Source organism: Myotis davidii, unplaced genomic scaffold (assembly GCF_000327345.1).
Source record: "Myotis davidii unplaced genomic scaffold, ASM32734v1 scaffold676, whole genome shotgun sequence".
In the NCBI taxonomy this organism is placed as follows: domain Eukaryota; kingdom Metazoa; phylum Chordata; class Mammalia; order Chiroptera; family Vespertilionidae; genus Myotis; species Myotis davidii.
The window spans coordinates 335,038-348,344 of NW_006287321.1; the positions used below are offsets into that span (position 1 = coordinate 335,038).

Sequence of the window (13,307 nt, forward strand, 5' to 3'; positions counted from 1 at the left end):
TAAGCCTCCAGTGCTGCTTTATTGTTTCGCCTCTTTCTGCACAAGGTTCTTTCCAAAATTGTGACGATCGTGTCAGTGAGACCATTCATTCCTTAGTTTCTTGGCCTCACGCTCCCTTCCCAACAAACGCTAAAATTCATGCCCCCTGTTAAGGGTACTAATTATTCTCATACTAGTTAACATGGTTTCAGACTTAACTGTGTAGAACTCAGTCCTTGATGCTAGTACTTGAAGTTCTCCCATTGCAGTGGACTACAATTCTTACAGAGAATTGGCATCTGGTGATCAACTTTCTTTTCTGCAGTCTTTTTGATTTTTTGTGTGAGTTCCCGCTGTCTGGCTGGGAAGATTGCAGGAGTGTGCTTGGAAATGGCTGGGGCCTGCTATGACTCTGCAGTTCTGATGGGGGCGACGCCTTCCTCCTTATTCATGGAATGTTAGCAGGCACGTTTTCTCCTTTCCTCCTTTCCGATTCTGGTGGCTACCTCAGTTTCTTTCCAAATCCCTCTCCGTTTTCTGAAGGGTTTTTTATTTTGTTTTGTTTTTACCATTGCTTACTGCTGTGCTACCGACAGAATCTTCTTTGCATTTGCCGGAATAAAAACTGATTACTGAGGTGGGAGGGGAAAGGAAGTTAGAGTAGTAGCTAGGAAAATAGGAGGGAAATACGAATTTGGGAATGCGCTGAGCTCTAGAGTTTGAAGTTCGTACTTGTGGGGACATGTCAAGCTATTTGAAGCAGAGTAGAAGTGAACAGACCTGCTATAAGCATGGACTTTAGGTTTTATTTCAGGAAACTTTCAAGCAACTTTAAATTTGATGCAACATAACTTACTGTAATGATAGGCTATTGCTGAAAGTTTATAGGGTGAATTGAGATTCTTTTCATAGCCTGGTCTTTAGTTAGCAGACTACACTGTGAAATCTAATATGAAACATGTAATCATATGGAATAAGCTATTCTTTAGAAAAGACTAAAACTTGATTTTATGTTAGTGAAATGTGGATGTCTTGTAGTAAAAACTTGGCACACAGTCTTTCCTGTTATATTGAGGCCTGAAAGAATTAACTAATTTCATGTGTGTTTTTTCTTTTTCTTTTTTTTTTGGGCGCGGGGGGGACAGCCAGTAGAAATAGATATGATTGTAGGAAAAGATCGGGAAGGTTTCTTTACCAACGGTTTGACTCTTGGCGCAAAGAAGTGCTCAGTGATCAGAGACAGTCTGTATGTGGATGGTGACTGCACAATGGACATCAGGACAAAGAGTCAAGGTGGGGAGCCAACATACAACGTTGCAGTGGGCAGAGCTGGCAGAGGTAAGCAAGACGCTCTTTTGTTAAAAGTTGCATGTTACATTACAACTTATTAAGCAGTTTCTTTAACATTTTGAATAAAAGTGTTAGTCCATAATGGCTATTAAGATGGTTTTTGTGAACTGCCCAGCACTGAAGGGAGGCACTGCTTTAAATTTACTTACTCTACAGCAGCTGCACATACAGCCTAGCCTCTGAGATCTTGACTTTATTCTAAAATAGAATATTCATACCAACTCTCCAGTTTCAGCTTTAGTAAACTGAAAATCCAAATTTGTCTCAAACTGCTTGACATGTTCAATGATAATCTTATGGTGTAATCAGATTGTTAAATCACTCAGATTGTTTGGTTACTTTCTTCCCTTTGAGTCTTTGACCTTTGGATCTCTTCCTTTTCTTTCTTGCTTACATTTCAATCATTCATTGCTCAGCATAAAAATGGAAAAATTAACATTGATTCATATTTCTGTTAAAAACATGGCAGGGAAAAAAGAAATAATTAGAATAAGGGTTTTGGAGTAAGTTGTCCCATTACTAAAATATTTTCAAAGACTAAATGTGATTGTGATTTAGATAGGAAAAGTAGAAAATTACATTTCATTTATATATTTGACCCAGAAATTCTGGTGTTTCCTGACTGTTGTCAACATTGGAGAAAATAAGTCTCATTGCTTTTTCAAAACTTTCAAAATTGGGGTTTATTATGGCATCCAATTGATTTACAACTATATTTAAATGTATTAACCTGTGTAAATATTTTGTAAATAAAGAGGGTTTATGAGTCTCATACAGCAGACTTGGCACGTCTAAGTAAGACCAAATCTACCATGTGAAGGAACTTGAAACTCCCCTGAGCTGTGATTTACTGAAATGGTCCTACCAACTCTCTGTGATCATCCTAAAGCAGCCATGGGCAAACTAGGGCCCGCGGGCCGGATCCGGCCTGTTTGAAATGAATAAAACTAAAAAAAAAAAAAAAAAAAAAAAAAGACCGTACCCTTTTATGTAATGATGTTTACTTTGAATTTATATTAGTTCACACAAACACTCCATCCATGCTTTTGTTCCGGCCCTCCAGTCCAGTTTAAGAACTCATTGTGGCCCTCGAGTCAAAAAGTTTGCCCACCCCTGTCCTAAAGGTTACTCTTATTCTGATGTGAGTTGATGCTTATGACTATTGCTCCATAGAGAAATTAGGTGGTCCTAGCCAGTTTGGCTCAGTGGATAGAGTGTCAGCCTGCGGACTGAAGGGTCCCGGGTTCAGTTCTGGTCAGGGGCACATGCCCAGGTTGCGGGCTCAATCCCTAGTAGAGGGTGTGCAGTAGGCAGCCGATCAGTGATTCTCTCTCATCATTAATGTTTCTGTCTCTCCCTCTCCCTTCCTCTCTGAAATCAATCAATAAAAATATATAAAAATAAATACAGAAAAATTAGGTGACTGAAGTAATAGACATTTTTTTTCAATATTAGCTGAGGTCAGATAACTTAAAAAGCATCAACCATGTGACATAAAACAGGAATGAGATTTTCATACTATATAGTACTGCTGACATCTAGTGGCTGTGATTGTAAAATCTGAACCTCATCATCTTGTTGGAAATAGTAAATCTATTTCAAGATTTTAGACTCAATTAAAAATAAAGCTAGACCAGTGAGGAGGATATCAGTAAGCATACACCTTAGAAACCTTAATTTCATCTTTTCTGAATAGCATTGGAAATGCTATTTAAAATTTGGTCTTGGTCTTGCTCTAGTGGTAATAGACACATTTAACCTCACTGGTAAGACTTAATAGTTTGTCCTTAATCAAGCTTGTTAAATTGGGAGAATTTTGTAAAATAATCACCTAAATTTTTTTTTAAGTTTTTTGGGGAGGGCCAGTCTAATATATTTTGTCATACTAACGAGCAGTTTTTTGCCCTAGAATAGAAGATAAATGATCACACTCCTTTTTCCCTAGCTAGTGTGAAGATATTTTTATAGAGCGCTGCAGCTGCATTGATTGGACTTCCAAGAAGCAGTTAATAGTTTTTAGTATATAACTAGTTTGAAAGTTCTCCTTTTTGGAGATCTAGTTGACTTCAGTGCTTGACAGTTCATGGAAAACTAACTTAATATTAACTTAGTAATTAGGGTTCTGTCTGCTAAAACTTATGTGACTTTCTTAATTAACCCTTCTTTTGAAACCCTTTTCTTCTTTCTCTTTCAGTCTTGGTCTTTGTAATGGGAAAAGAAGGGGTCCATGGAGGCGGCTTGAATAAGAAGGCATACTCAATGGCAAAATACTTGAGAGACTCTGGGTTCTAGCTGCTAGGCATTAGGGGAATTGCTCGTAAACTTTCCTAGCATAAGCTCGAGTCTTAATTCCGGAAACTTTATTAGCAATGCAGGTGATGGGGTATGAACCTTGGTCTCCTTTGTATCCCTCTGTTAGTGGGGAAAGGTATCTTTCTTTCTGCCCTCCCCCCTTAAATAATTCTGTTCACTTTGTTTTGTTTCCTTGTGTACTCCAGCATTGGTTATAGTCATGGGAAAGGAAGGTGTCCACGGAGGCACACTTAACAAGAAAGCATATGAACTCGCTTTATACCTGAGGCGGTCTGATGTGTAAGCAGCCTCTCCCCATCTACCTAGCAACTGTCTTCATCACCACCCCAATTATGGTTACAGTGCTGCCAGACTATGTGGTAGCTAATTTTTCTTTACCTATTTTCTAATGTCATGATTCCTATTTGCCCAATGGATTATTTGTATGTTAACCACTGTATGTAATCAACCCTTATCTGGCAACATAATTGCAGCACAACAATGATTTGCATGATACCTTGAAATTTGGGGGGAGGGGGCATGCCAAGTTGGGCATCACTTTGTTTTAGCAATTAATGGGATATTGATTACTAAAATAAGTTAATAATAAGCAAGGTGCCGGTGTACAATCTCTAATTTGATCAATGTCTTTTCAGCACTTTGAGCATTTACTTAGCTCATTTAGTCTTCCTTTTGTAGCGCATGGTTGGGAGGGAAAAGTGCATGCATCTTTCCTTCACTTGTCTTTTTTCACCCCCTCCCTTCGCACATAAGTTGTTTGGTTTGCTTCCACCTTATTTTATGCAGTGCCTGGTTTATTTAACCAATTAATAATCCTGTTTGTTGATGAACTATTGAGAGCTGCAGTAGTTTGCTTTCAGTATTGTTGTTGCACTGGAGTAGACAAACCTTTTTCATAGTGTCTACAGGACATACTAAGAGTGCAACTGCAAAACAAGAGCAAGAGGCACTTCCTCCCATGACCTCACAATAAACATACTGGTTGAATCCCCAGGGACATTCCATCATTGCAGTAGCTCAGATTTTTGTTCCTATCTTTTTCTTTGCACACCAGCTCTACCTACTCTTTAGTAAAATTGTAAAAGGCTGCCATTATGGACATTAGGTGTCCCAGCATAACCATCTGGAGTGTGTCCAGTTTGTTCTTCATAGGACCAATTTTTATTTGCAGCTTAAGTTTTTATATGAAGTTGCATTATTGTGGCTGTCTTGTGATGAATTTTTTTCAAATGTATTCTGTGCCATACTATTGTTAAAATGAACTGTTGCTATTGTGAGATGGATTTTAACTGACCTATAAAAGGTTTCTTTTGAATGGCACTACTTTAGGGACATTCTAGTATTTGCTTCTATTGTTTGGGCCTTGTGGATAATGTACAGATTTAAAAACAAATCTTGTTGCTGATTTGTCCATTTCTTTCCCTGCACTTTGTTACATCTGGGATACAGTCTAACTCATCTGATTTAATATGCATTTTAAAAAATGCCATAACTATTAAACACCTTGTTTACAGACAGATGAAATAAATTTATTCCAACCAAATACTCTAGACTCATGTTGTTTATATAAATTGTTGGCTTACTGTTAAAGTTGATTTTTGACACAATGCTAATATACAGGATAGGCCAAAAGATGCTGTAAGCATATAATCTTTTTGAAAGATTCGGTTGTTGGCCTATTCCACTTCCTGTAGTATTTATTATAAATAAAATGAGTGCTGGGAATTTATTTTTAATGGTCTTTGACCTTTTAAAATGGTTTTTAGTTATCTCAGGCTCATCTTCAGGCTTATGAGAAAAAAATTAACGTATTGTTGGTTTCTAGATGGGAAATCTAGTGAGCAGTAAGGCCCCAGTACCAACACGGGTTTCTGCATTGTGGATTCTTCTGTGTTGAGCTGTTGTATGACTTCTTTAGGTTTGGAGGCTGTATTGGCAGACTGCAGTGAGCCCATTGGAACTCTCACATAAGAGAAGACATTCCTTAGGCAGCATATAAGATTGGGATGTTCTTGCCATTTCTGGCTTTGGAGTGACATGTTCACAATAGCTATATAAGTCAAGTTTAATCCCAGAGGTCAGAAGGTCCCTGAGATATATTGCAGCTTAGTAACTCTGTTAGTTTAATACTATTTAGGTAAATCATCACCATGAACTATCAGGCTCTGAGCAGGGATGCTCAAAAGTTGGTGAGTCTGAGTGGAACTGGGAGCTGCTTATAATGCAGATTTTGGGCTCTCGAGTTCTACTCTAGAGATGTAGATTATGCATAGCCCGATCATCATTTAGAAACAATTGCCAAGTCAGTCTGAATCACTTTAAGCAGCTTGTGTGCTACCCTTTGAGAAACAGTGGCTTAGGGAAGGAGAATTAATCGCTTTGCCTTAATTGAATATACTGTGCATAACTTAAGTTTTTTCTTTGAAGTGTTGTCAAGCAAGAGTTCTGAATTTGATTGTACACTCAAGGATGTACAAGTTTAGAAGACAGGGATTGGGTCTACTTTGGTAGTTGAGTGGGCATACCTTAGAAATTGTAAAACAAAAACCTCAACTTCCTGACCCATTAAGATCTCTGTTAGGAACAAAAGGTGGGTCAAATGAAAATTTTGTGGTTGGGTTGCAGTGATTTGATATTTTACGGTAATATACATTCACACTTGAGTTGTAAAGAATTGGGGTGATTAGGAAGTCGCACCAGAATTGTGAAACCCTTAATGAATGAACCTGTAAGTTAGGTGAGGGGATGTGTTGGGGGTGTGTGTAGGTGAGTAGAAGACAGTAGTGGGCATCTGTATCATTAAAAAAGTAAATAATGAAACTAAACATTGGCCCCCTACACACAATTTCATTAGAAAAACACTTCTGAAAACATGTGCATGTATCTTTGCTTTGTACTTAGTTCTAGGAATTTAACTTAAGGAAATGGAGCTATACAAACTCATATGCCAGAATATCCATCACATAGCATTACTTATAGTGCTAAACTTGGAAAGCTACAAAATTTAACTTTCAGGGTTATGGGCTATGTAAATGACTGTCCAGAGGATAAACCAGTCATTGAAGAATGACACAAGAAAATGCTCACTAATGAATGTTAAGTAATAATTTGGATATAAACAGATGTTACATACAGTATAAGTAGTACAGTATATAATATGGATTTATTTTACATATATATTTCTGAATATCAAAATAAATTTATCTCTGGGGTATGTTTCCAGGTGACTGTCCTTTTGTAATCAGAAAAATTTTTAATTGGATTTTTATTTAATGTCCTATTTAAAAAATTGTGTATACTGTGAAGACATAAAAGATTTAAATTGAATATTAAAACTAGTAATTTAATTAAGACTTCATAGATTTTACAACTAAAAGTAAGTTTGGAGTATTTAAAAAAAGTAATTTTTACCTTAGAAAATCTCCTAACTTAAATTTAAAGGAACCAGGTCCTTTGATCTGAAGTGTAGATTAAGAACTGAGGGAATACAGTATCCAATACACATTACAGTGACTTAACTTTTCCCATTTAAAAAAATGTTATTATTTAATAACTATAAAAGCTATTACTTATTGTGTGTTTATGTGCCAAACACTGAGTTTAATGTTTTATCCTCACACCCTACCTTAGGTTAAATGAAATTATTCAAATGACCAAATTCCAAAGCTCTGCTATCCTAGTAAACTAATATTCTATTTCTCATGCCTGTGTTTCATTATTTAAAGGGGGGGCGGAGGGATGAGGTGGTATCAGCTTGACAATTCAAGTTTTTCTTTTCATAAGCAGAAATATTTTTTTGTTAATTACAAGAATTTTTCTAAAAAGCAAAATTCAGAAAATGGAATTCCCCCAATAGTGTTACATTTCTTTTAAAATATGTAATTTTTCTGTTTTTACAACAAAGGCTCATGTACATAGTATAGTTATTCTTTTCTAATGTGCTTTTGTTCACTAACAATTTCCCATGTCCATGCAGATGTATCAAGGTAATTTATCCTTTTGAAGCTGTGTAGCAGTGTACTGTAAGGTTATACCATAATTACAACAGGGTACCAAAATGTCCAGTTGTTGGAATGATTTTGACGGCCGTTTAAACGGGGAATTACCTAACTGCTTTAGTTAGTTACCTTGTATAAAATTCTAAGGTGTGTTTATCTGACCTAAATTATCATAATCATTATACCTTTATAGCACTGTATATAAAAATAAGGCTAATGTAGGTAATATTTCAGTACAACAAATAAAATTCTTAAAGTGGAAAACGTGTTTATTAACATTCAAACTCCCTTCATACAAGGCTATATAAAAATTCGTAGCATTTTGATTATATATGTCTATATTTTCTACATAGTTACAGTGATGTATAATATAATTTAGCTTTTCATAAATTGTTTACATTCATTATTCTGTTAAACATAAGCAATTATTTTCAAATCCAATACTTGAACAATTTCCTCTATACATAGTTTAGCAGCGCTAATCAGCATAGCTGCTCTTTATTGAGAGGTATATGATCTGCATGTTAAGAGTTGCTGAAGTTTGGTATTTTTGTACAGCATTTCCTTTTTGCTTCGATCACAACATAAAACCCTTAAGGATATGAAATTCAGTAAGTTAAGTCCAGTGACCTATTACTTTAGCTGATGAATCAAATTCATACGTAACACTATAGTACTTAAGAACCTTAAAACTTGAAATCTGCGCCAGTATAGACTGTTCCTTTCAGGATAAGACTACTTGGGAATAGAAAGGATAAAGACAGCTTTGAGTTTTGGTGTCAATGGGAGGAAAAATGCTAAATTGCCTCCTTGCCTCTCCCTCATGATGGCAATTTGGGTAATATCAGAACAAACATTCCAACTCAACAACTCTAGGTAGCTTTATGGAGATGAGAGCTGGCGTAGCTAATACTAGGTGGCCACAGCACTGACTTGTGTGCAAAGCACAAAATTTGCATACTGTGATCTAGATCTTAATTGCAAGCTGTACTGAATTTTTTTTTTTTTTTATGTTTTGGCTATATTTCATTCCAAAATAAGAGTTGATTTGATGCTTGAGTTACAGTACCAGTCTGTTGTTACTTGTTAGTAAAATGAAGTACACTCCTGCAGATAAATACTAGATTTAAAAAAGAAACAACAACTTTCAGTAAGATTAAACTGTAGAAATCTAAAAAATAAGTTATTTCTACAGAAATCTGTGAAGGGAGCAAAAAATCAAATTATATACCTAAATAAACATTTAAAGGGAAATAACCCAATCATCTTCTGATTGGGTTAAACAGTATTTGCTATGTTGTAATCCTGTTCATTAGACTGCAGCTGGACCACAACACTATGTTCGTTAATTTCGTTTTCTGCATCACTACTGTCAGTATCTTCATTGTCATCTTCTTCATAGTCTGAAGATTCTGTCATGTTTTGATGTGAGCGGGATTCCGACAGAGCCCCAAATGACTGGGTGCTGACAGAAGCCAAAGGTCTGAGTAAAGGGGTATGTTCTGACACCTCGTTTTCTTCTTGACTGCTATCTGTGTCAGAGTCTGAATCACCTTCAGAAGAAACGACTTTTTGCTTGCAGACTGGACAGGTTTTTTTGGTTTTAGTTAGCCAAGGGTCTACACACTTGCAATGATAAGCTGTTGAAGTAAAATACACATCTTTAGGAAGTACACTGTGGTTGCGAACATTTTTAGTATTTTACCATGTTTATTAATCTTACTCTGATCTATATGTGCATCATGTAGGGACAAAAGTTTGTAAATTTTTATAATGGGATTAGTACAGGGCCTGGTTTATGGTGTGCTAATAACTATTTTCTGTCTTCTAAATACTGAACCTAAATATAAATTTACTATGTCAATTCAAAGCAGTATGTAATTTTTCATACCATGAGAACAGGGAAGGATTCTGAGCTTATCTCCATCTTCATATTCATCCAAACAGATGGCACATACATCATATTCATCTCCTATGACAGAAAACAGTAAATAACACTGATTAAAAGATGTAGAGAAGTATTCTTAACTTTTCGAGTTAGGTTTTCCTCAGTCAGTTATTTTAAATGCCTTTTGATTTATCTGTCTTTAAGTGATACCTTTGGTTTTCTGTCAAGGACCTGCTTCAACTTCAGGAAACTGAAGTTTTAATGTAAATAACATTTTACCTAAAATAAGAAATTAAAAGATATTTGTTTACCTTGATTACCTCTGTAAAAATTTTATAAAAATAATTTCATTAGTGTTTTATATAACTACGCAGTTGCTAGTTGTGAAATATTTTATGCCACAGACATTTTGTCCTTTTTTTAAAGTAAAAATGGAAACATGTTAAAACATAATTAAAAATATATAGTAGTGAATAAAAACACATTTGAAATGAGACACACATTGAGCTTCAAATCTCTGTTCCAACATTTGCCAGTTCTGTGTTGCCTAGTAAGTTACTTAGCCTTTGACATCCAGTTCTTTTATCTGAGCAAAGATTCCATTTACCATGTAGGATTGTGAGAATGAAATGAGATAATGCAATCAAAGGCATTCAGTAAATGGTGTTTATCATTATCAATCACAGCCCTTTTAAATTTCTTATTGTTGAACTTACACCTTTAAATCATGAACATTTACTAATCCACTAGAGGCCCATTGCACAAAATTTGTGCATGGGTAAGGTCCCAAGGCCTGGCTGGTGATTAGGTCCCATCTGTGGGGAGACCAGCTGGGTGATGGGGGGGCACCCTCCTTGGCCAGCCTGGTGTTGCCTACTCCAGCCCTGCCCCCCGCTGCCACTACTAGTTGCCTCCCTGTGCTGGGCGACTGGTGGGGCGATCCGGGGGGCCCCCACTGGCACCTGCCTTGGCTGGCTTGGGGCCTGCAGGCTGGGGGGAGCTCCTGCATTGAGCGTTTGCCCCCTGGTGGTCAGTGTGCATCATAGAGACCGGTCGTTCTGCCAGTCATTCCGCTGTTCGGTCGATTTGCATATTAGGCTTTTATTATATAGGATAGCTCTTTCTGGAATTTAAGTGTAGTTGTAAGTTTTTAAGAAACTGGCAGTGCCCTAGCCGGTTTCGCTCAGTGGATAGAGCGTCAGCCTGCGGACTAAAAGGTCCCAGGTTCGATTCCGGTCAAGGGCATGTACCTTGGTTGCGGGCTCATCCCCAGGAGGCGGCTGATTGATGTTTCTCTCTCATCGATGTTTCTAACTCACTATCCCTTTCCCTTCCTCTCTGTAAAAAAAAAAATCAATAAAATATATTTTAAAAAAAAACAAGAAACTGGCAGTCTTACATCATATGGCACATACAGTCTTGAGTCAATAGTGGCTTTTGTGTAGTGGCAGTGACCATTTGACTGCTTTCAACTCAGTGTTTTCTCTTACATGAATATGTTAGGTAAAAACTTACAAAACATTCAGGGAACATTTACAACAGTTAAATTCAGTGCCCACCTCACACATGTTAGAAAGAAAGCCTGTGTCTGGACAGCAGGGCTGGATGAACATGACACACAATCCCACTGACATCCTTCAGTCATTCAAAATGACACATTCAGGAGGACTCATAGACAATTTCAATGAAAATTACTAATTTTTGTTCAGTATCAGATACATCAGATAACAAATACAAGGTTCTTCTGTGTTAGAACCTTGTGTGTGGCACTTGGTGAAACTGATTATACCCATCTCAGACTATTAAAAAATTAAAGGACTCCAATGTTTCTATATCTAATTATACAGTTGATCCATTTACATTTTTAATACATTAAACAATTCAGTCATGACTGATTTCTCATACAAATTAAGCTTTTAGACATAACTTTTGATAATGTCCATTAAAAACAGACAGCTGATGCCGAAACCAGTTTGGCTCAGTGGATAGAGCGTCGGCCTGCGGACTGAGAGGTCCCGGGTTCGATTCCGATTAAGGGCATGTACCTGGGTTGCGGGCACATCCCCCGTGGGGGATGTGCAGGAGGCAGCTGGTCGATGTTTCTCTCTCATCGATGTTTCTGGCTCTCTATCTCTCTCCCTTCCTCTCTGTGAAAAATCAATAAAATATATTTAAAAAAAACAAACAAACAAACAAACAAACAAAAAACAGCTGATACAACTGAACAGGAACAGACTGATCCGAAGGTCTAAGCCTTGCATTATTAAGGTAGGGAGGTTAGCCTGCATTATCCAGGTGGACCCAGTGTAATCACAGGGTCCTTAAAAGTGCAAGAGGGAAGCAGAAAAGGTCAGAATCAGGGAAATGTAACTATGGATGAATGGTCGGGAAGATGCAGTGTTGCTGGCTTTGAAGGTGGAGGGAGGGAGGTCACAAAACAGAATATGATGACCTCTACAAGCTGGAAAAGGCAAGGAAATTGATTCTCCCATAGAGCCCCGGGAAAAAGAAAAATGTAGCAGCCATGCTAACACCTTAAATTTAGCCCAGTGAGATCTGTGTTGCACTTCTAACCTACAGACAATAAATCTATGCTGTTTTAAGCTACTAAGTTTGTGGTAATTTGTTACCACAGCAATAGGAAAGGAATACAGGAATACAATATTTGGGTTAGTCTTAAATATATGGAATTGAGGTTTCAGAGACACTGAATCCTTGGAATTATTCCAAGTGATGGGTTTATATTGATCTCCCTTACTTTCAAGCCACAGCACTATTTTAAAGATGACGGGTCAAGATTCAAAGGTGTCATTTTTGGTCATGGACCAAGTAAAGCCTAGTGCTCTGGAGATAATTAACTCTGATGACCTTGGACTGGTGATGAAGTGGTAAAATACAAGTTAGAATGCCTAGGTTCCCATCCTGATCGCGTTATGTATTACCTATGTATTGTGTAAGATGCTTACCATCTATATGTTCAGCATTCTCAAAGAAAAACATTTTAACATGTCTATGTTTTAGGACTATTGTGGATTAAAAGTGATAATGCAAGTAGAGTACTTTACATAATGTTTGGTGCATATGCAGCCTCTTAACCAATCTCTACCTGATGAAACTGGCCCAGTGGACATGCTGGCATATGACATGATACACTGAAGGCTGTGGCTAGGAGGCTGCTCTCTAATAACCCCAGCAGATGAACTGTATGCTTCTGTCCCATCAGATGAACTATATGCTTACAAGGAATGAGCGGCAACAGCCATTGAACCCTGAACCCGTTTGTGGTACTTAGGGTAGTTATGTGATTTAATTAAATATTCAGTAGCCCTTGAAGAAACCAAGATGGCGGCATAGGTAAACACCAGAGTTTGCTGCCTTGAACAACCACTTCAAAAATACAACTAAAAGACGAAACGGACATCATCCAGAACCACAGGAAAGCTGGCTGAGTGGAAATTCTACAACTAGAAGGAAAGAGAAAAACACTGAGACTCAGAGGAAGCGCAGTGCGGAAGTGAGATACTAAGGTGCGGAGTGCATGCGGAGCGGGCTGGCGGCTGAGGGCACGGTTGTCGTTTTCAATCGGGAGGGAGTCTCAGGCTCTGAGCTCCAGTTCCGGGCAAGTCTCTAGGGACCCAGACTCAAACAGGAGAAGCGGGACTGTCTGGCATCGCTCAGAACTCTAGGGCAGCTTTCTCTCCTGGGGGGTTGCAGCTATTACTGGGACACAGAGGCAGAGCCTCTGGGGGCAAGGCTGAGAGCAGCCATAATTGCTAACC

At 37.7% G+C, this 13,307-nt stretch overlaps 2 protein-coding genes across 5 annotated transcripts in view; one reads left to right on the forward strand and one right to left on the reverse strand.

The window, feature by feature from the left end:
* PFN2 (profilin 2) overlaps positions 1–5,187 on the forward strand; it is a 5,550-nt gene extending 363 nt beyond the window's left edge. The window contains exons 2-3 of the mRNA XM_015560885.1: positions 1,125–1,317; positions 3,524–5,187. Of these exons, the coding sequence (XP_015416371.1) occupies positions 1,125–1,317; positions 3,524–3,621 (291 nt within the window). The 3' untranslated portion in view covers positions 3,622–5,187. The remainder of the gene's footprint in view (positions 1–1,124; positions 1,318–3,523) is intronic.
* Positions 5,188–7,883: 2,696 nt separating this feature from the next.
* The window catches only part of RNF13 (ring finger protein 13), a 200,087-nt gene continuing 194,663 nt past the window's right edge, over positions 7,884–13,307 (reverse strand). For all 4 annotated transcript variants that reach the window (XM_015560888.1, XM_015560887.1, XM_006759084.2 and 1 more), the window contains 2 exons: positions 9,532–9,612; positions 7,884–9,280 (listed from right to left, as the gene is read on the reverse strand). In XM_015560888.1, the coding sequence (XP_015416374.1) occupies positions 8,919–9,280; positions 9,532–9,612 (443 nt within the window). In that variant the 3' untranslated portion in view covers positions 7,884–8,918. The remainder of the gene's footprint in view (positions 9,281–9,531; positions 9,613–13,307) is intronic.